Source organism: Mytilus californianus, unplaced genomic scaffold, assembly GCF_021869535.1.
Source record: "Mytilus californianus isolate M0D057914Y unplaced genomic scaffold, xbMytCali1.0.p SCAF_8, whole genome shotgun sequence".
Classification (NCBI taxonomy): domain Eukaryota; kingdom Metazoa; phylum Mollusca; class Bivalvia; order Mytilida; family Mytilidae; genus Mytilus; species Mytilus californianus.
The window spans coordinates 65,012,419-65,033,300 of NW_026262734.1; the positions used below are offsets into that span (position 1 = coordinate 65,012,419).

Below are 20,882 nucleotides of genomic sequence, written 5' to 3' on the forward strand. Positions count from 1 at the left end.
CAAAATTAAACTTTGTTTGATTTCATCAAAAATTGAATATATGAGGTTCTTTGATATGCTGAATCTAACCATGTATTTAGATTTTTTATTTATAGGCCCCGCTATCAAATTGGTTCATATTGAGGTCAAAAGGGTCCAAAATTAAACTTTGTTTGATTTCATCGAAAATTGAATTCTTGGGGTTCTTTGATATTCCAAATCTAACCGTGTATTTAGATTTTTAATTTTAAGTCCCGTTTTTTAAATTGGTCTACATTAAGGTCCAAAGGGTCCAAAATTAAACTTAGTTTGATTTTAGCAAAAATTGAATTGGGGTTCTTTGATATGCTGAATCTAAACATGTGTTTAGATTTTTGATTATGGGCCCAGTTTTCAAGTTTGTCCAAGTTGGGGTCCAAAATTAAACTTTGTTTGATTTTAACAAAAATTGAATATATGGGGTTCTTTGATATGCTGAATCTAACCATGTATTTTGATTTTGGACATTGGACCATAATAGGTAAATTAAAAAAATTCAAGTTCTTAGACCACATTCTTTCTGTGTCAGAAACCTATGCTGTGTCAAATATTTAATAACAATCCAAATTCAGAGCTGTATCAAGCTTGAATGTTGTGTCCATACTTGCCCCAACTGTTCAGGGTTCGACCTCTGCGGTCGTATCAAGCTGCGCCCCAGCGAAGCATTTTATTCTGACTTGAAGTAGATCAGTTTTTGATCTTACTCTTAAATGTTCTAATGCATAGTATAAAAGAACAAATAGCAATTTTCAATTCTTTGGTTTGACCTTGCCTAGGCAGTTGGAGAAGTTAAGAAGAAACAATTGCAATCTTCATGGCATATACCGATGCAAACTAGGAATACTTTTACCCTGAGGGATGAGTCCTGGATAACCATTTGATTTCCTTAGGGGGAAGGGTTGGGGAGGAGGAATTTGGAAATACTTATCCTGTCCTGGCAAGAACTAAAAAAAAAATGTTACCCATACAAGGATAAAAATAAATGTTCTGTGCGAACAATAAAATCCCCATGCAGAAGATAAAAATAAATGTTCTGTACGAACGATGAATCCCCATGCAGAAGATAAAAATAAATGTTCTGTACGAACAATAAATCCCCATGCAGAAGATAAAAATAAATGTTCTGTACAAACAATAAAATCCCCATGCAGAAGATAAAAATAAATGTTCTGTACAAACGATGAATCCCCATGCAGAAGATAAAAATAAATGTTCTGTACGAACAATAAATCCCCATGCAGAAGATAAAAATAAATGTTCTGTACGAACAATAAATCCCCATGCAGAAGATAAAAATAAATGTTCTGTACGAACAATAAATCCCCATGCAGAAGATAAAAATAAATGTTCTGTACGAACAATAAATCCCCATGCAGGAGATAAAAATAAATGTTCTGTACGAACAATAAATCCCCATGCAGAAGATAAAAATAAGTGTTCTGTACGAACAATAAATCCCCATGCAGAAGATAGAAAAAAAGCAGTATCTATAGAAGTTTATTATACAAAAGTAGGTAAACTATGAAAAACTAATTACTGAGCTGTTAATAGGAACTTTAATTTTAGATATCTAAAACTTTGCCTAAAATAAATAATCAAAATTGCTATACTAACTGTATATATTCAAATTCATAATGGAGACAACTCATGCAAACCATGCTCTATTAGAAGTGGTAGCTTTGTGTTCAGAATGAAAAAAGTTCAAATTCATAATAAGAACTTCAGAAGGAAACTACAGTAGCTGAGAATCGTTAGTAAACATTTATTGTTTGATTGATAAATATGAATATCATATGGAAAGAACAGATGCTGGATTTGTATGGTGTATACATAGGTTTTTCTGCTGAAATAATCCAAGACAGTGGCAACAAGCAATTACATAGCAATGTTTATTTTGTAATGTAGCTGAATAGTCGTAGATGTTGTGGATATTTTCAATCCCAAACTAATATATAAAACTATGTAATTCTTGGATGAAAGTCCTCAGTCTGAGATGTTAAGAATATATCTCCTTTGGTTTTTTAAAAAAAGTCACTCAAAAAATGTTTCTGGTGCATTGAAAGTCAACCTACTACAGGAATGGCTTTTTTATACATTGCAAAAAAAGAAAGGGACCAAGTTCTCCATCTGCTGAGTAAATAAGTACACCTAATAACGTAAAGACTTTGGAGAAACCCCGGGGTGGGCCCCCCTAAATAATTAACAAAAAACAAAATGAAGGTTATTTAAAATATCTTTAACACAGAATAATAAAAAAGAAGATTCAACCAGTCAAATGTCTACATATCAAAAGAATTCAATATAAGATAATTGTTGGTAACACCAATATGTGTATACATGTGTCCCAAGTCGCAGGAGCCTATAATTTAGTGGTTGTCTTTTTTTGCTGTATACAATGTATCAAATTTGTTTCTCCTTTATTGTTTTGTACATAAAATAGGCAGTTGCTTTTCTGGTTTGAATTGTTATCCATTTGTCATTTCTGGCTTTTTATAGCTTGAGATGTGGTGTTGGTTTTGCTCATTGCTGAAGGCCATACTGTGACATAACAATTGATAGCATAATACTTCTTTTGGTCTCTGGTGGAGAGTTGTCTCATTGGCAATCACACCACATCTTCTTATTTTTATAAGGTATCTCAATTATACAACTTCTTTACATCTGCTATTGAAATTCTCTGTCAGTTTTCAGAAATTGAAAGTTCCTTTAGTCTAGGGTAATTAAAATTTTCATCCAGCCATACACCTGTATTGATATATGAAAAATAAAAAAATATTCTTACATTACATCACTGTATGTTTAGTAATTCATGTTTTATGATAACTTGTTAAACTTATTATGCAAAGACATGGTACATTGAATCTCGTACTCATTTATACTTCAATAACGACTATGTAAAGAAACGTATAATTATACATCACAAGTACTTTGTGCCTGGGAGGAACAACATAATATTTTAGTGTTCTTGTAATTAGGTATTAGAAGAACTTAATTCCATAAAACCGCTGAACCTTGTATGCAGCTTTAAAATGCAGAAATTTTTTATCGAAATTTTCACTTATTTTTAAGTACAAATCAATTTGTTGATTCTATACTTTTAAACAAACACTTGTGATGCAATTTCGTCATTTTTAAAAAGGGTCTGTTATATATCGGTTTTCAGGAGTTTTAAATTTTCATATAATTGGACGGATACCTTGATTCATCTGAAATATTTTGTAGATTTGTACAAAGATGAGATGTTTTCTTCTCTAACATTTTGATAACATGATAACGAACATTGAAAAAAATGTTATGGTCTGCCAGTCAAGATTGTGGTTAGGACACTATTTTAGTAAGATTTGTTAATGGAAATTTGAAAAGTTTAATTCTTGTTTAAATTTCTCTTTATAGGATGAATTTTAATGAGGTATAAAGTTGCAGAAAATAGCATGATGTATCATATTTTCTGCCGTTAATATAATTGGGCACACAAACAAAAAATGGACTTTTTATTCAATTCATCATGTGCTTCAGAGAACTGATATTGTTAAATAAATGTTTTTTTTCTCGTATTTTAAAGACAGGTTGAAATCTATTCAGTGATGTATTTTTCAATTGAAACCTAGACTATTTTAAGGTGATTTACTAAAACAAATGTACTTTTAAAATATTGAAGGACATTCATTGGATTAGAAACAAGGATATTGTTGTACATTTATGTTATTTAGAAACATTTATTTGAAATTTAATGTGGACTGGTTGTAACCCTTATCAGGAAGTTAAAATTGTTTATGTGTGTGTGGAAATGTTCAGCAGCTTGTTTTAAAGTTACAATTCTTGGACACTTGTTATTTAGACAAGTTTTCATCATATTTAGGATTTGGTGCTCTGTGTGGACAATTTATCAATATATTTCAGGGACATTATATTTAATGCTCATAATGGACTGGCTGTAAGTGTGCTTAAAGTTCTTGACTCAGTTTTCAGGAAAGTTTTTAAATGCAGAAGGAGTTTAAAAAAGATGTACTACAAAATTTTATGTCTACATAATTATAGAAACCGAATCTATTGTAAACAGACCTAATATTTTACAAGGTTATTTTCTGTGATTTTATGTGATTTTAAAAGGAGGTGTTCATGATCTTTTATGTTTACTGAAGGAATTTCTGATTGGTCGTACAATTTGCAGAGATTTTTTTTTTAAAGGAAAGGAAAGGAAGGGTTACCTGATATTTGATTTAGATTTAACTTGGTATCTCCGTTACTTTGTTATTTTACAAGTGATACTTATATCTGGGATTTTATTAGATTTTATTAAGAAAATAATTTAATTTTCATTTGATACTAGAATTTAAATCAAGTTTCCGCATAATTTGAGAAGTTAAAAAAATATTGTCCGATGCTTCCCGTTGATTTAATGAAAGGATGTGTTTTCATGTATAATTCAAATTCGGACTTTTTATAAGGACAGGTAATATTTTTATCAACCTTATTAGGAGGAGATTTTTGTGTTCATTAAATCAGTACTTTGAAAAGGATATATTTTCATGGACACTTCAGGTCATCTCAAATCTTATTTATGACATTGTAAAAAATTTAAAGTGTTCTTTTGAAAGGACATATGTTAATAGAGACAATTCAGATAAACATAACTTGATATTTTATGTTTGATTCCAAAAGGATAAAATTCATTATACATAGGATATGTAAATTAATGTACAGATGTGTTTGACAACTTGTGATCTTAATTAATTTGGACCTACATATGCAATTAGTGTATTGTTTAAAATGTTAGAAGGATTCTAATGAACTTGGACCTAGTTAATTCTCTTGACTTGTATACGTAGGTTCAGTTGGTTTACCAACTTTCAAAAGAGTAGGTAGAAACTCTGGTAAAACATTTGTTCCGTTTTAAGACCTAGTTAATTCTGAAGACAGTAGATTCAATTAATTTTACCAAGTATCAAAAGTGCAGGTAGAAATTCTGGTGAAATAGTTGGATTATTTCTGTTTTTACAATCATTTGAAGATTTGTAAGAAACAATATAGAAAGTCATCAGCATGTATCTTTTCTGTTATTGCTATTAATTCTGCAGGGATATAAATTCCATCTAGACAAATTATAAATATATGTGAGAGATATAAGTTAGTTAACAATTCATCATTTTACGCTATATCTAGTCCTGACAGCAAGGGTGGTATTGGCAAGTATTGACAACGTTTCACTTAATTGTACGCTTAATATCGATATAAAACTAGGGCTAAAGGAAATGAACCTACGACAGGGATTATAACAATCATTGAAGTGATCAGGAAGTCTATGTTATTAAGATACAAATATGGGAGATACAACCGTACACAATGACAGTCTGAAACTTCAACTGAAAAAACTTAGGAAAGTTTCCTTGACCGATTCTGAACAACTAAATATGTCCGGGAGTAGTGTTAGGAAAAAGTCTGAGTCAGATAATGCAAGTTTAAAATCACCGGTAAATTGTAAACATTCGTTTGAGGATACTAAAAAATTAATGTCCGCCACTAAAAATAATAACAATAATAATGTATCAAAGGATTCTGAAGTGTCGCTGGTTTTAGATAGTTCTATAGAATCGGATGAAGAACTGACAGAATCGTCAGAAATTTTAGATGTTTCTCTGTGCATTGAAGAACCTGATGATCAGCCTAAATCACCGACAGACTCACTATCTAGGGATTGTAATGGCGTACAAGTGACTGTAAACAATAACAGAGGATCAACAAGTTCAGAGGAGGCGAGTTCTCCCGCTAAAGCCAAGAAAAACTGTAAATTACATAAATCTGAATCTTTTGGACCAATCAAATTAAGGAAAACAGGAGGAGAAATTTTATTATCCAGATACCACAAGGTAGGAATCGATATTTCTGTTATTGGAAATTTGATACAAATATCCATCTTTTATAGGGTAATAAGAGAATTCGGTGATCCAACAATAAAATGGATGAATGTACTCTAATTGTATATTACTTTTACACTTTATGGGTGTTCCCAGTAATACATATAACAGGTTACATAACTTTCGGAATAAACATAACCTTATATAACCTCATCAAACGTTAGATTTGGCCTAGCCTTATATAACCTCGTCAAACATTAGATTTGGCCTAGCCTTTTATAACCTCGTCAAACGTTAGATTTGGCCTAACCTTATATAACCTCGTCAAACGTTAGATTTGGCCTAGCCTTATATAACCTCATCAAACGTTAGATTTGGCCTAGCCTTATATAACCTCATCAAACGTTAGATTTGGCCTAGCCTTATATAACCTCATCAAACGTTAGATTTGGCCCAGCCTTATATAACCTCATCAAACGTTAGATTTGGCCTAGCCTTATATAACCTCATCAAACGTTAGATTTGGCCTAGCCTTATATAACCTCATCAAACATTAGATTTGGCCTTTCTCTGTTGTTTTTTATTTGGGTTGGTTCATACAGGGATCATAATCAGTAATCTTGTTAGCACTGGTGGCATGTTTTGTCTGCAGTATTGTCTACATGCTTTTACTACATCACCAATATCTCAAAAACAACTATTAGGCACTTCTTTTGTGAGGGGGCATGTTTTTTTTTCAATAACATACAGGAACAAGAATAATTTTTGAAACTGAATGTTGTAATATTTTTTCCTTAATTTTCACAGGAAATTAACTAACTATTTTTGTCAGTTCCCTTCTGTAACAAATAAGTTTCAAGAACATTTTCACATCTGAGGACTTACATCAGACTTTTTCTTAGACCTGTAGACTTAGATTTTTTACCCTGGCCCTGAGATATCTCCTATAAGTCGGTACCCCTTTCTGTATCTACGGTAGGTTTAGCCAATAAATCAGAAGATGTTTCAGTATTTTGAAGAGTTAATTTGGTATATGAATGAGGCTCAGGTTATGTTTCACTTTTCATAATGAACATAACCTTAAAAACTCATCAAAGGTAAGATGTGGCCTTTTTTTGTAGTCTGCTTGGCTGGGTCTGTACATAGGGGATCATTTTCAGTCAATGTGTGTCATGTGTCGTCATGTGTCGTCTGCACATTTATACTGTACACCAACAAGTAGTCAGATCAAATAAAGGTCAATTCACAAACATGCACAAATTCTCAATTATGAAGTATAAATGAGGCTCTGGATGGGCCACAGTCCTTCATTTCTGTATTCTTTTAGACAGTGCTAGACCCTCATGGGTAGGCAAGGTAGTTAAACACCCAATAGTAGTAGTTTTTCTTTCATTTTTAAGGTCGTTTTTCTCTATTCTTTGTATTTTATATACATGTACATGTAGCACCTCATTATTCTCTATTCATTACTTTTTTTGCATATTCTTTCTTTATTCTTTATATTTTTGGCCTATTTATTATTCTGTAGATTTGGTCCAATATTTGCTATTCTGTAAACCCCATCCTGACCCTCATAGATAAAAGAAATGAAATGGGTATGTGCCATAATTCAGAATGCAGTTAAGTTATTGAAAGACTCGATTATAAGACTTTGTCAGAATGAAAAATAAATCAAATATTAGATTCCTCCTTTTTGTGTTGCCTGCTTCATTCACAGGCAGTGTATTAGTATATATACAGATCACAATCAGTCATCTTTTCACATGTGTTGTCTGTTTTATCATTGTCATACTGGTAACCTACATGTATATCAATTATATTTCCAAAACAACTAGAGGGCATTTAAGATTAAACTTGCACATACATACATGTACATGATGTATGCATAGTCAGGAACTATGAATGAAAGAAATGAGTATGGTATGTGATGCTTCACATATTTACAGACATACATGTAGCTAGACTAAAAGGCTAGCAGTGCAACATTGCAAAACTATGCTGTTTTTCAAAAATGTAAAAGGGGCCTCGGTGGCCAAGTGGTCTAAGTAGTTCTACTACTGTAATCACTAGCCAGTCAACACTGAGGTTGTGAGTTCGAACCCCGCTCGTGCAGGTGCACTCGATTCCAACCTTAATTGACTAGGATTGTCAGTTTTCCTATCGAAGGTCAGTGGTTTCCTCTGGGCACTGCAGCTTCCTCCACCTATAAAAACTGACCGCCACGAAATAGCCCAAAAGTGGCACTTAAACGTGGCGTTAAAACACCAACAATCAATCAATCAATCAAAAATGTAAAAAATTGTTTTTTTTAAACATCAAACAGAAATAATGTCCATGAAGCTTTTTTTTTTTGAGCTTACATATACATTTTGTTTGAATTGCTGGTTCATGGTTTGTAACCATAAACTTTAAACTGGATACAAGTACTTGACTTTCAGCACTTTCACAATAGTTCATCAAACGTATTGATATATTATACATTTTTAAAGGTTACTTTCTAGTCCAAAAGTTCAAGCCTAATTGTTAGGAAAAAAAAATTTGTTTCCGCTGTAGTATTTTTTGTTTTTGATAATCAGAACAATTAGGTTTTTTATATTTAAAAAAATTAGAATTTGAACAATGGAAACAACGGAAACATAATAATCCACTCTATATATATATGTTTCATAATCACTTGAAAGAAAGATTATAACTGTCATATGATTTTTCATAAGGTAATTGTATTTGTATCCTTGTAAAAATGAAATTACAAGTGATGAAAGTTATAACAAAACAACATGAAATGTCCATTGTTGGACCCCAAAAAAAACTGTGAATTTGTAAATGCTTTTTCCATTTAAGTATTTCTCATGGGGTCAATAGTGTACAGACTTCAGCTGAGTCTTGCCAGGGGTTGTCTCTTTAAAGTTGTATGTCTATTTTTAAACTTGAGGAAGATTTTTTTCTGAAACTGTGGAACATGTACAGGTAAACACTAGTACTTGGAAATTGGTATCAAATCAGCTGTCTTCACCAAAAACTTTTCCAACTACAGTAGTCCGTAGATGAATATATCGATATTTTATTTCATGTGTCTAAACAAAGTTTTGCATGTACTTACTTTAGTCTAAATGTAGCTTTACTTTACAAGGCATTGGACTAGTGGTTAACAGTGCAGACTGTCATTTATTCCTTTCCAAATTAAGTAGGTACCATGGTCTGCCCTATACATGTAGTAGACCTAGTGTTAAAGATTATCATAAGAAAACCCATATCATGGGTGTGAAAGGACCTTAAACTTAATGAACCAGACTATTTCAAAAGTTTATTTGCTATTTGGGGAAAGTTGTAAAAAGAGAGGCGAGAGATACCAAACGGAAATATTCAAACCCGAGTTGAAAGCAAACTGATAACTTGAGGAAAATGTGTTAAAAGGAGATTTGCCATTTATCTATATATATATGTCTTTTTTTTTTAAAACTTTTAGCTTGATTTTACATCATACAATGGTCTTCAGAGTGTGATTTCCTGAATAAAAAAATATAAGAAGGAGGATCCCAAAGATGTTTGGCAACTGTTTAAATTCCAACATCCAATATTTGATATGGTCTTCATGGTCAAACTAACAAAAGTAATATAGGTCATTTTATATAAAAATATTTTTGACATCCAGATTATAAAGAACTGTGTGACTTCAAATAGTTTTGAATTCATTTAGAACCCTATATAAATGATAGCCATTTATCTGGAATACAAAGAGCAACGTGTGAACTTTAAGATTAAAATTTCCATTGCTCTATGTAGCAGAATGGTTGTGTCAACGGACTGATGTGTTCACAAATATGTAGATAAATAAGGCTGAAAGAGAGAGTCCGAGAATTGTTTGTCCTATAATATCACTATCGGTAAATATAAACATAATCTGGCAACGGAGAATTAAATAGGAACGAATTTGCTGTATCCAGCGATAATACGCTTGGCATGTTTGATTTAACTGGTGTATCATTGACTTTTGAAATTGGCTTTTATCTAAATAGCTACAATAATATGAAAGGTTTTATTCAAAGTTTCATTCTCATTTGTCTAATTGAAATGAACACAGGGACATGAAAGGGAGGCTTGTTTTTAATTTAATGCTAAATTCACCAACATGACTTTAATTTGAAAATGTTACAGGAAAAGGCTTAAGTTTTATCACAAACATTTCTTTATTAGAATTTTGAAGAATTCATTCATGTTTACTTAATGTACAAATGGTATGGCAGGCTTGGGTCAGTTTAACATCAAGAAACCTAGATATTGTCAATTTTGAAGCATAAATTATTATGAAAGGAGCTGTTGGGAGTCAATAAAACTGCCACTTAGTGACAAAAGAAACCAATTGATATCTATAGGCCTGCATAATGTCTGGGACTATTATAATAGTCCCAGATAATGTCTAAAACAAAAACCTGAATTTTTATGCAATACATATATATTTCTCTTATTTTCATGCTAGGTCTCCCTTAAAAAATTTTGTTTAATGTTGCCTACCCATGCCTTGTAAGGTTGGGTAGGTAGGTAGGGATTTTATTTTTTTTTGGCCAACAACATAAGTTACATGTTTTAGACAAGAAAACAACATTAGAGCAGGAAAAAATCTTTTATAAAATTGGAACTGATTTGTGTCATGACATTTTACGGGTAGGCTGCTTTTTAGATGGGTAGGTAAGGCAACATCAAACAATCTTAATTTTATTATTGGCCCTTTTTTCACATGTCTCGATCGGTGTGAGAAAAAATATTTCTCCTCTCTAGAGAAAACTTTGTTCTCGGCAAATGATTGGTTGAAATTTCAATTATGACGTCAAATTTTCTTGATTTCATCTGACTAATTCCTTTTGTGACATCATGAAAAAAGGCGACCATGCTTGATGATGTTACATATAAAGAACACAACTTTCTGCAAATCCTTGAAGAGGAAGGTTAATCTTGTTTAGATATCATTTTAAAATCATTAGAGAAACAGATTCCACCACTTTATCTCGTGTATTATGATATTTCTTCACTCTCAACAGTTTAATTTTAAATATTTTAAATTTTACTGTCTCGAGTGGAGATATATATCAAGACCTACATACACGACATAGTGAAACCATTTGATTATGAATGAATGTAACTAGATGTTTTAGACCATTAGTACTATACTTAAACATTACTTACAAAGTCTCATTGCCCAAGATTTACAATTAAAGATGTGGGATTTAGTTAACATTAATGAGACAGCAACCTGACATGACAATTTCACCTACAATGAATTAAAGTGATCACAAATAAGTTGAACCCCATCACCGTTTGTATGTTCCAGTCCCTAAGCAAGGATCCTGTAGTCCAGTAGTTGTTATAAAAATAAGCAGATATGGTATAATTGCCAATGAGACAACTCTCAACATAGAGACCAAATGACACAGAAATTAACAACTTTAGGTCACCGTTGTTGTTGGTTTCAGTCTGCCATAATAATTTTTCGTTTATGATAATAATGTTAATCAGGCCTTTGGTTTTCTCTTTTGAAAGTGTTTTATATTCAGTCATCCTCACCACGGGCCTTTCATAGCTTACTATGCTAAAAGGCCATACATTGAACTGCAATTGTTCACAATGTTTTAGCTTTAACTGTTAGATTATGCATATACATATTAGTAATGTTGCATCTAAGATTGAGAAGTCCTAAGACTGCAAAATAAGTTCTTCATTTTTAAGTTAGTAAATCACAAGGAGACTCATTGGAAGGTGTCATATTGTCGTCTTAAGTCCAGGAAGATTTGAATTTGAAATGATAATTGAAAAAAAATATGATAATATGTTTAACTCAAAAACAAATTACTCAGCTCTATGTATATAATGTAACTATAGGATAGCAAAGATCTGGGATATTAGATAGGTCAAGTATATCTACTTTTAGATCAAAGAAATAAAAATAGGTTCTCAGGATCTGTTTGGGGACTTTATTTGATGCGGTCACTGTTGTACATTTAAGTGTTAATGAGAGCCAGAGAGGAAACATTTTTATCAATATATTTTGTATGTACAAAAAAATCAAAAATCAGATGAAAACCTACATAAACTTGATCTTCACTGATTTAAATTGATTTTTGTACTACATAGATATTTCTTTCACAGTGATTTAATTTTCCAACCCCTGTGTCGTGTTCATTCAGAATTTCATGTTTTGCATTTACTAAAAAGTCTGATTACTGCAAATCTTTGTTTGTAAAAATTGCATTATGCAATTCATGTGCATGTTATATACTATAATTGAAAAAAAAACCTAGAACTGAAGTTTTAAATATTTTCACATTTTGCATTATTCAAAGGGGTATAAGCTACAAGATATAAAAAATATTAAAATACGATTTAAAAAATATTAAAATATGATTTTTTTTGTTCAATCATTAATGAAAGTGAAATAGTGAAATGATAATTGGCTTTTAGCAGCTAATTTTGTTCAATTTTGTCAAAATAAGCTAAGAAACATCGCTGATGAATTATTCACTTGCAAGTGAAAATAATTCGACCTCATTGAATCATTTTAACTAGGTGTGTTCAGCTATTAAAAGGGAAAGAATATCAACAATGAAAGTGAAACAAGGGTACACCATTTGGTCGACTGATTTGATCCACAAAAAGTCATTCTTATACAGGTAAAAACGATGATTAACATTTTTTTAACTTATAATATGAAATCAAACAGACCTAGAAAAATCCAATTGCATGTGTTTGCTATCTATTTATATCTATATTTTATATGTTTATTTCGGGTGATATGACTGATGGCCGACTTTGGAGGTCACCTTGATAGTTAATTAGATGGCGTCTAGATTAAAATACAAATGAAATGCTGATACATATTATTGAGTCCATGCATCGTAAATTGGTTTTTTTTAGACTTTTTAAAATTTGAATATACCTTTTAGTATGTTATAAATCAAATGTGAACATGAATTTGACAGCTAATGCCCCTTAAAAGTACTATTTACCTAATTTAAGGGTTAAATTTTGTAGGGCTTAACAAATTGTCATTTAATTATCACTTAAATCCCTGATCTTTCCAAAACCTGATATTTGCTTGTATGTGTGAGTTCGAAACTATTAAAATGTACTCTTAAAGTAAGATATTTTAATATTTGGCCTTGTAAATTTAAATCTTGGGTCATTTATTTGAAATGATTTTTCACATACATCTTGTCTGACAGTGTTGGATTTTTATATCCTTGATAATTATTATGTGTGGGGTGTATGAAGATTTAAAACATATTTACCAATGAGATATTAAGGACCATTTAAAAATGATATCACATTAAGGACACATTATGTTGGGACTATTAACTTGGTCCTGTTAAATTCTTAAGATTTCAAATGTAACGTTATGAATGGTCAAAATGGGAACAGTTTTTTTATGGCCTAAGCTTCAAAGATTGTTAACATGAATTTAAATGTGTGACTTTTTACATGTTTGAAAATTATTTTCAAATATTTAATTCATCTAAAGTTAAAATTTATTCATGGGGAGATAAATTAGCATAAAACTGAGATAGATACCAGAATGTACTGAAAGACTTATGGACAGTTTTATTCAAAGAAATTTGACTTTATTCAAAGAAATTTGACAAGGTCTTCTTTCAGGTTATGTTAAACTTCAAGATAGGTAACAAAATTTAAATTACATTTTGGGAAAAAAATATATCTGATTTCAAAATTTAAATTGAAAGAGAAAAAGTTTATTAAGTTCTCAGATGTAAAAAGCAGCTTTATTGTAGCACTGCTGTGCTTTCTAGTATATTATAGGGTCCAAACATTCTGAATACTGATATCTAAGTATTATAGATATTTTCATGAAACTTGGTATTTGATTGATTTTTTTCTAAAAAACCCGGCTTTAAATATTTTTTCAAATATAATTAAAATGCCTGGCACCTCCGCTACCCTCCCCCATATACAATGTATCCTGACTTTTTTTTTTTTTTATAGATATAGGAAGATGTGGTATGAGTGCCAATGAGACAACTCTCCATCCAAGTTACAATTTATAAAAGTAAACCATTATAGGTCAAGGTACGGCCTTCAACACGGAGCATTGGCTCACACCGAACAGCAAGCTAAAAAGGGCCCCAAAAAATTACTGGTGTAAAACCATTCAAAGACTATAAAAAAAAGACTCTTAGATTAATTGAACACTTTGATTTGTTAAAAACTTATTAACTGCATTTCTTCATTGATCATCATTGTAAGTTTTTACACCCTTCAAATTATCTCCAATGACAAACACTAGTTGAATGGTCATGGTACTGTGTACTGATAATTAGTGGTTGATGTATTTTGTACCGACAGAATGGAGATCGATCGGTCCTCACCACTTACTACCAGACAAACTGGCAGATATTTACATTTGTGGTTACCAACCTTCTCGTTGGCATTTTTTGTGGTCGTGACTTTCCTATTTTGAAACAATAATCTTAACAGAAGTCCTTTTAAGATGTAGTTTAAGTGTTTAAACATGTTGTTGAAATAAATACGGAAGTTGAATTCATGCACACTTTAGTGTATCTGATTGTGCATTCTTGTTTATTTTTCTACGCCATGAACATGTTTGTAGCCTATTAAAGCTTATTAAACTGAAAGCATGTATAAGTGCACAAATTTACCACTTTATACAGAGATCTATTGTCCATGGAGTATTATAAGCAACAGGATCTCATAGGGCTCAACAAAAATGACATGGCCAGAGGACAGTTGTGGTTAGGTGTATGCATAAGTATACTTGTAGGGCTTAGATTGACAAATCAGTTGAGAAGTCCTCTTGAAAATGAAAGAAGGAAAGTTTACACAATATCAAATGCAGAGGGTCAGAAAGTCAGACATGTAAACTGTTTAGTTAAATTCCATTAATAAAAGCAGAACCTCCTCGGTGGTCTCGTGGTGTGGCGTGCTATAGCCTCAAGCATCATGTAATGTATTCCCTGTTTAAGTGTCAAACCAAAGATTTGAAATTTTATATTTGGTTCTTCTCGTGCCAATGCAAGCAAGCAGCATTTAGGAGTAGGAGCAAAAGAATTGTGTGTTCAGATAGGGAGACATGTCTGGCTGCAGACACTCACTTTGATGCCTTGTGAAATAGCACAGCTGCATGTTAAAAATACAACTCAGCTTGTGGGTCTAGTACAGGGCAGGTTTCATGTTAATTTTTCACTAATATGTCCCCATCCTGATATGCATGTAGTACTTGCCACTGGCAAGGTATTAAACTCCTATCCATCATCGTCAACAAAAGCAACAAAAGGTACTTATTAGTGTGGCCCCTGATGCCTGTAAGCTAGATTATAGGGAAAACTTATGATTTCATTTAAATTGCATAATAACAGTTACATATTTGTGTATTACTTAAGTGTGAGGTATTCAAGGTAATTTACAAGATATTGATAGTGATTTAATGTTGTATTGAAGAATATGTTTGAAGTAGAAGGGTTATTTAGTAGATAATGTTTATTGAGATAAATGAGTTTTATTGTTCAGTGTTATTGATGGTTCCTTCAAGTTCAGGGTTTTTCTGTTTTGTTGAAAATTGAAATTTTCTTAATATGTATTTATACAGTTTCATGTTGAGAATTCTTTGTGGCTTTTATGAGTGTTTTTTTTAATAATTTATGTAACTACCATTATGTAATTATAAATGAATATTGAATATTATTTCAGTACATCTTTGAAACGCAATCTCAATGTCATAGTGATAAAGAATTTGTTTATTCTGGCATTTGAATTTCAAAATGAACATTGTTCAGCTACTTGCACTTATAAAATAAACATTTTGGTACTAAAATATTCATGACTGGATTTTTCATTAAAAAACAAGATTTTTCTCCCTTTCTGTTCTACAGTTAGAAATAAAACAAAATCCTTTTAAACAGTGTTTGCAAATCACAGCACTCCTACCAAGAAATAAAAAAAATATATTTATTTGAATAAAACATGATTTTTGAAAATTGTTTAGGTTTTTTTTTACTGAAAATCATTGTGTACTCTGATTCTTGTATGTTATATCATAGACTTGTTATTTCAGAGACCTAATATGGACCAGATTACATTTATACAGATGACATGATGGTTTTATAAGTACATTTTGAATTAAATACAAACATGCCCAAGGTTTTTTCATAGGAAACATAAAAGGGAACAGCCCCTAAAGGCCCCTTATTCTATTCTATCCTAGGTTGCTTTATTTCCTTTGGGGCATTTTCAAATTTTAGTCTGTTATCAAATTTTAACAAAAGTCTTTGAAAGCTTTTGGTCGTAATGAGAAGTCACCGCCTCTTGTCACAGAAACGTTTTATTAGTTTAGAAAAATGGACTTTTATAAGGCCTGGAGCTGTTCTATAGTCATTAGCTTACTTTGGATTGTTAGAAATAAAAATTGTTTATTATGATAAGTGTATAAAATCTGTCCAAGAGTATTTGATATTATCATAAGCCAAATTGTATGTTGGTTTATAATTGAGGCATTAAATTGTACTTTGTTGGTTCAATCCTCTATAAGTTTGAGAATGTTTTAGCCAAATTTAAAAGCAATGTTACTAGCACTATGTCAAAACCTCTGCTTGGGGACTGTTAGTTCCAAGGGAATCACTTCTGTACTGGGACGAAAATACGAATATTGTTTTATTGAAATTAAATATTATAAATTTTGGAAATCATTTTTAGTTAAGGAATTTATCTCCCTTGTGCAAAGCTCTTATTCAGTTTCCTTCTCTAGGTCTGACTTTACTTTCAATCCTGTTTAGTTTAATCTTCTTTTAAACTTTTGTATCAGGTTTTGGATTTTCATTTTAAATGATACTGTTATTGGGTTTCATGTAAGTTCCATGCCAAAATTTGACATATTTGAAGTTGCCTGAACCAAATCTAACAAAATAATAAATACATTACTATGTTACTTACAACTGAAAACAAGCTAATAATTTGATTTTTTATGATTTTTTTGTTTGTCATTTTTAATTAAGTTTTGTTAAAGTAACCTGTTAAATAGACATGTTGGCATAATGAAAACATTTTTGAATTTTTTATGGACACACAATACCTGATGTCTCATACCCTTCCACCTGAGTTAGTTGTTGTTTTGGAGGTCTCTTCATGTGATACCATCTAATACCTAAGTACTTTATACATCCCCTTTCATCATATACACATCATTAATTTTTATTACTCAAAAGCTGCAGTTTTTTGCAACATTAATAACACACATGAATTGATGGGGAAACAGAAATTAGAATCTTCTTTCAAAAGATATATGATAAAAAGCAGCATAATAAAAGGACATGCAAAAAAGAAATGGGATTCATCTTACAGTGTCAAATATTCTGTAACTAAACATGCATACAAATGCTATTAATGGTTACAGATTTACTATTTTTTGTACAGAACATGATCATCTGATAGTTTTATCTTGTTTTATCGAAACAATTAGATGAGGTTTACAGTTTTTCAAACTTGGGTGTCATGTTTTTGTTGACGGTTTATGATTTGTCATTTGTGGGTTTTGAGAGAGAATATGATATTGTATGTAATTTAAACATCAAAGATGTCTATCTTGTGACTATTCTTTTGATTGTTATTTCTTATTCTTATTGTATTTTACCAAAGTAGAAAAGATCAAAATTTAAGGTACTGTAAATTTAGAAATAAATGCCTGTGTTTATTATTGGGAATCCTTGACCTTTGGCAAAAATGTGAAATCTAATGTAATTAATGCAATTGCAAAAATTTTATGAGCGAAAATCATCACTGAAAAAAATTGTGAATGCAACTTTTTATTATTTAAAACCTCATTGCTGTCATTTTCATATATGAAAATAATTTAAATAAAATATAAATTTTTATACGCCCGTCAAAATTTTGATGAGACATATTATGGCATACAAATGTCGTCTGATCGTCTGTCTGTCCGGCATAAACATGTCACACCGTAACTTGAACGACTTATCCAAATTTCATGAAACTTAAGATAGTTGTTTCTTGTGATGGTCAAACGATCTGTATACTTTTTGGTGAAAATAAGATTAAAACTTTTTGAGTTACGGGACTTAGTTAAACTAAAACAGGTGTGTGTTTTTTTCACATGTCGCGCCATATCTCAAAAACAATTTATGATTATTGCTTAAAACTTTACTCACTTCTTAGTTATATTAATCTTAAGGTCTGTATACTTTTTAGTGATGATTCAAAATTTTATTTTTGAGTTATTGAGTATTTTGTAATAAAAGGGGGAGGGGTTTTTCACATGTCGCGCCGTATCTCAAAAACGATTTATGATTATTGCTTAAAATTTTACACACTTCTTAGTTATATAATATATATTCTAAAGATCTGTATACGTTTTGGTTTTGATTCAAAATTTTATTTTAGAGATATTGATTATTTTTTTTTAAAAAGGGGGGGTTTTCACATGTTGCGCCGTATCTCAAAAACGATTTTTGATTATTGCTTGAAATTTTACACACTTCTTAGTTATATTAATCTAAAGGTCTGTATACTTTTTGGTTTTGATTCAAAATTTTATTTTAGAGATATTGAGTTTTTTGTAAAAAAAAGGGGGGTTTTCGCATGTCGTGCTGTATGTCAGATACTATTTATGATTATTGCATAAAGATTCACACACAAGACAACGGGCGTATCATGCGCTCATGGCGCAGCTGTTTATTGAATTAACAGTACTAAATTTTAAAAGTGGTTTTCCATGAAGTGTAGGAAATTCTACATGCATTATAATAATAAAAGGAGTTGAAAATAAACTGTCAATTTTTTTCAACCCCATTACAACTGCAATCTTGTATATATCAAAGTTTACCAGTTTTCTTGCAATTGGTCAATTCTAAATTATTTGATAAAAACTGCTTTACAAATATCTAGCATTGATATTGAAAATGGCTCAAATAGAACTCATTTGAATCTATATAGAGTGGATGGCAAAGAAATAAAAAATGATAAAACCTAAAGCAGCGAGGAACTTTACTTTTATCGTCTGTATTTCATATCAAAGTCACAATGATGCCTTCAGCACAGAGTAAATACTTACACCTCACTCAAGTTCAAAATGGTACATCACAGGTTTTAGTGGAATTCTTTGCAAGATGTTGATTTGCAAGCTATTTTATCTGAGCAATCATGATTTCAGTACCTAAAGAATGTTGAAATAGTTGTTGATAATATTCAAGCTTTACTGCATCTAACTGAGCAAACTTGAAATTAAACACTTGTATAAGTTCAAGTACCAACTGTCTAAAAGTGCAATGCAGTTGTGTTTAAAAGTGCAATGAAAAACACATTTTCTGATTGTAATCCTCAATTTAATTTTAAGTACTCATTGAAATGAAATATTTGTGAAATCTTATCTTAATGTGTTCTGATATAGTACACTGATGTGTTTTTTTTTTAAATACAAATGTTCTTGTGCATGAAACCAGAATGCTTTTATAAGTGGGGGAACACAATATATGAAGTGGGGATGAAGAAATATTTAACAAATTTCTTTATTTGTTGATATATTATGTTTTAATGAGATATGGAATTTTGTGATGACATTGTCATGCTGGGATATGGCCATCTCACCGCCAGAAGTAGAAATTTAACATTTTTAAAATGATTGTACATTTATAAATAGTGAATACTGTTAGTCTCTATGTTAATGGAGTAGAGCACCTCAAATGGTGGGATTCACCCCAAACAGGGCTTCAGTTCTAGCATTTTATGGGTTTCCAATTCATAATTAATTGTACTAGAACTTAATTCCTTAATACAAAATTTGCTTTGCCAACTTCTGGCCTTGTGTCTGCATGATGAAGTTTATTCCAACATCACTTGTTGAGTTTCCATTTTCTAACTTAAGTTTGCCTCAACCAAATATTATGAAACTTATACACAATGCTAATTGCCACAAAACTCAGATCAAGTACGAATTTCTGTAGCATCACTTTTACCGTTCTTGAGTTATGTCCCTTTATAACATTATATGCAAGTGGGGCCATCATTTGTTTCCCATGGTCACATTCCCCATGTATTTTATCGTCTTCTGTTTTTGCCAGGGTGTCGTCTATTTTTCTTAGTCTTTCAGTTTTTGATTGCCCCAATGTTAACTTTTACCCTTAATAAGAAGTTTACTGGTTCTCACAATTGCATGTCATATTATGGTGGATTGCTTATGATGTTTTGTTTTTCAAAAAGATAATATGATATTGTGTATGATTTATACATCAAAGATATTTATCTTTTTATCTGTTTTACTGAAATTATCATCTTCTTTGCTATTCCCACTATACAATGCTAGAGAAAAAGTTATGTAAAATGCAGTTGTAAGGAGATAATAATTATATCTGTGTTCCTCAAACACATATTATTGTCTCATCAAAGAAAAAATTGTTCAAATTTACAGAATTGAATAGCAGTTAGTTACATAATTCTGTTATTTACATCAGAATTTAAAACACAAAGCATTCTAAGTTATCTCTGAAATGTGAAAAAAATCTCTTTATTGCATAATAATTGCTGAAAATGTCTGAAGTGATATAAAACATTCTAATATGTTTATGTATTTCTTTTTGTATTTGTACTACATGTAATAAGTAATGTAGTTGAATAGCAAAACCATACTAGAAAAGATAAACAGAAATCACATTTTCTGACCATAGTCTAAGTTAAAGTTAAAGTACTTGTATGAAATCAAATATAAGTGAAATATGATCAGTATACCGATGGTTTATTAAGTTACTATGTGTGAAATCTGAATACTTTAACACTTTATGTGTCAGGGGATATAATAAAGGTATAATTAAACTGTTTATTTGACCCTATATTTAAGAGAAATATTGGAATTAGATATTTTAATAAGGATCTTGGTTGAATATACTCTATTGCCTTTTTTTCCTACTGGAGTTATTTCCCTTTGGCCTGTATAAATAGTTATTTCGCCAATATCTTTTTTTACAAGGATTAAAGCTTAGATTG

At 31.0% G+C, this 20,882-nt stretch overlaps 1 protein-coding gene across 3 annotated transcripts in view; it reads left to right on the forward strand.

Annotated features, from left to right (window-relative positions):
* The window catches only part of LOC127710653 (septin-2B-like), a 154,851-nt gene that overhangs the window by 93,420 nt on the left and 40,549 nt on the right, over nucleotides 1-20,882 (forward strand). Inside the window, exon 1 of one of the 3 annotated variants that reach the window (XM_052216607.1) lies at nucleotides 4,233-5,885. The exons of the other annotated variants lie outside the window; for them this stretch is intronic. Coding sequence (XP_052072567.1) covers nucleotides 5,340-5,885 — 546 coding nt within the window. The 5' untranslated portion in view covers nucleotides 4,233-5,339. Of the gene's footprint in view, nucleotides 1-4,232; nucleotides 5,886-20,882 lie in introns of those variants that run through there. 3 annotated transcript variants of the gene reach the window in all.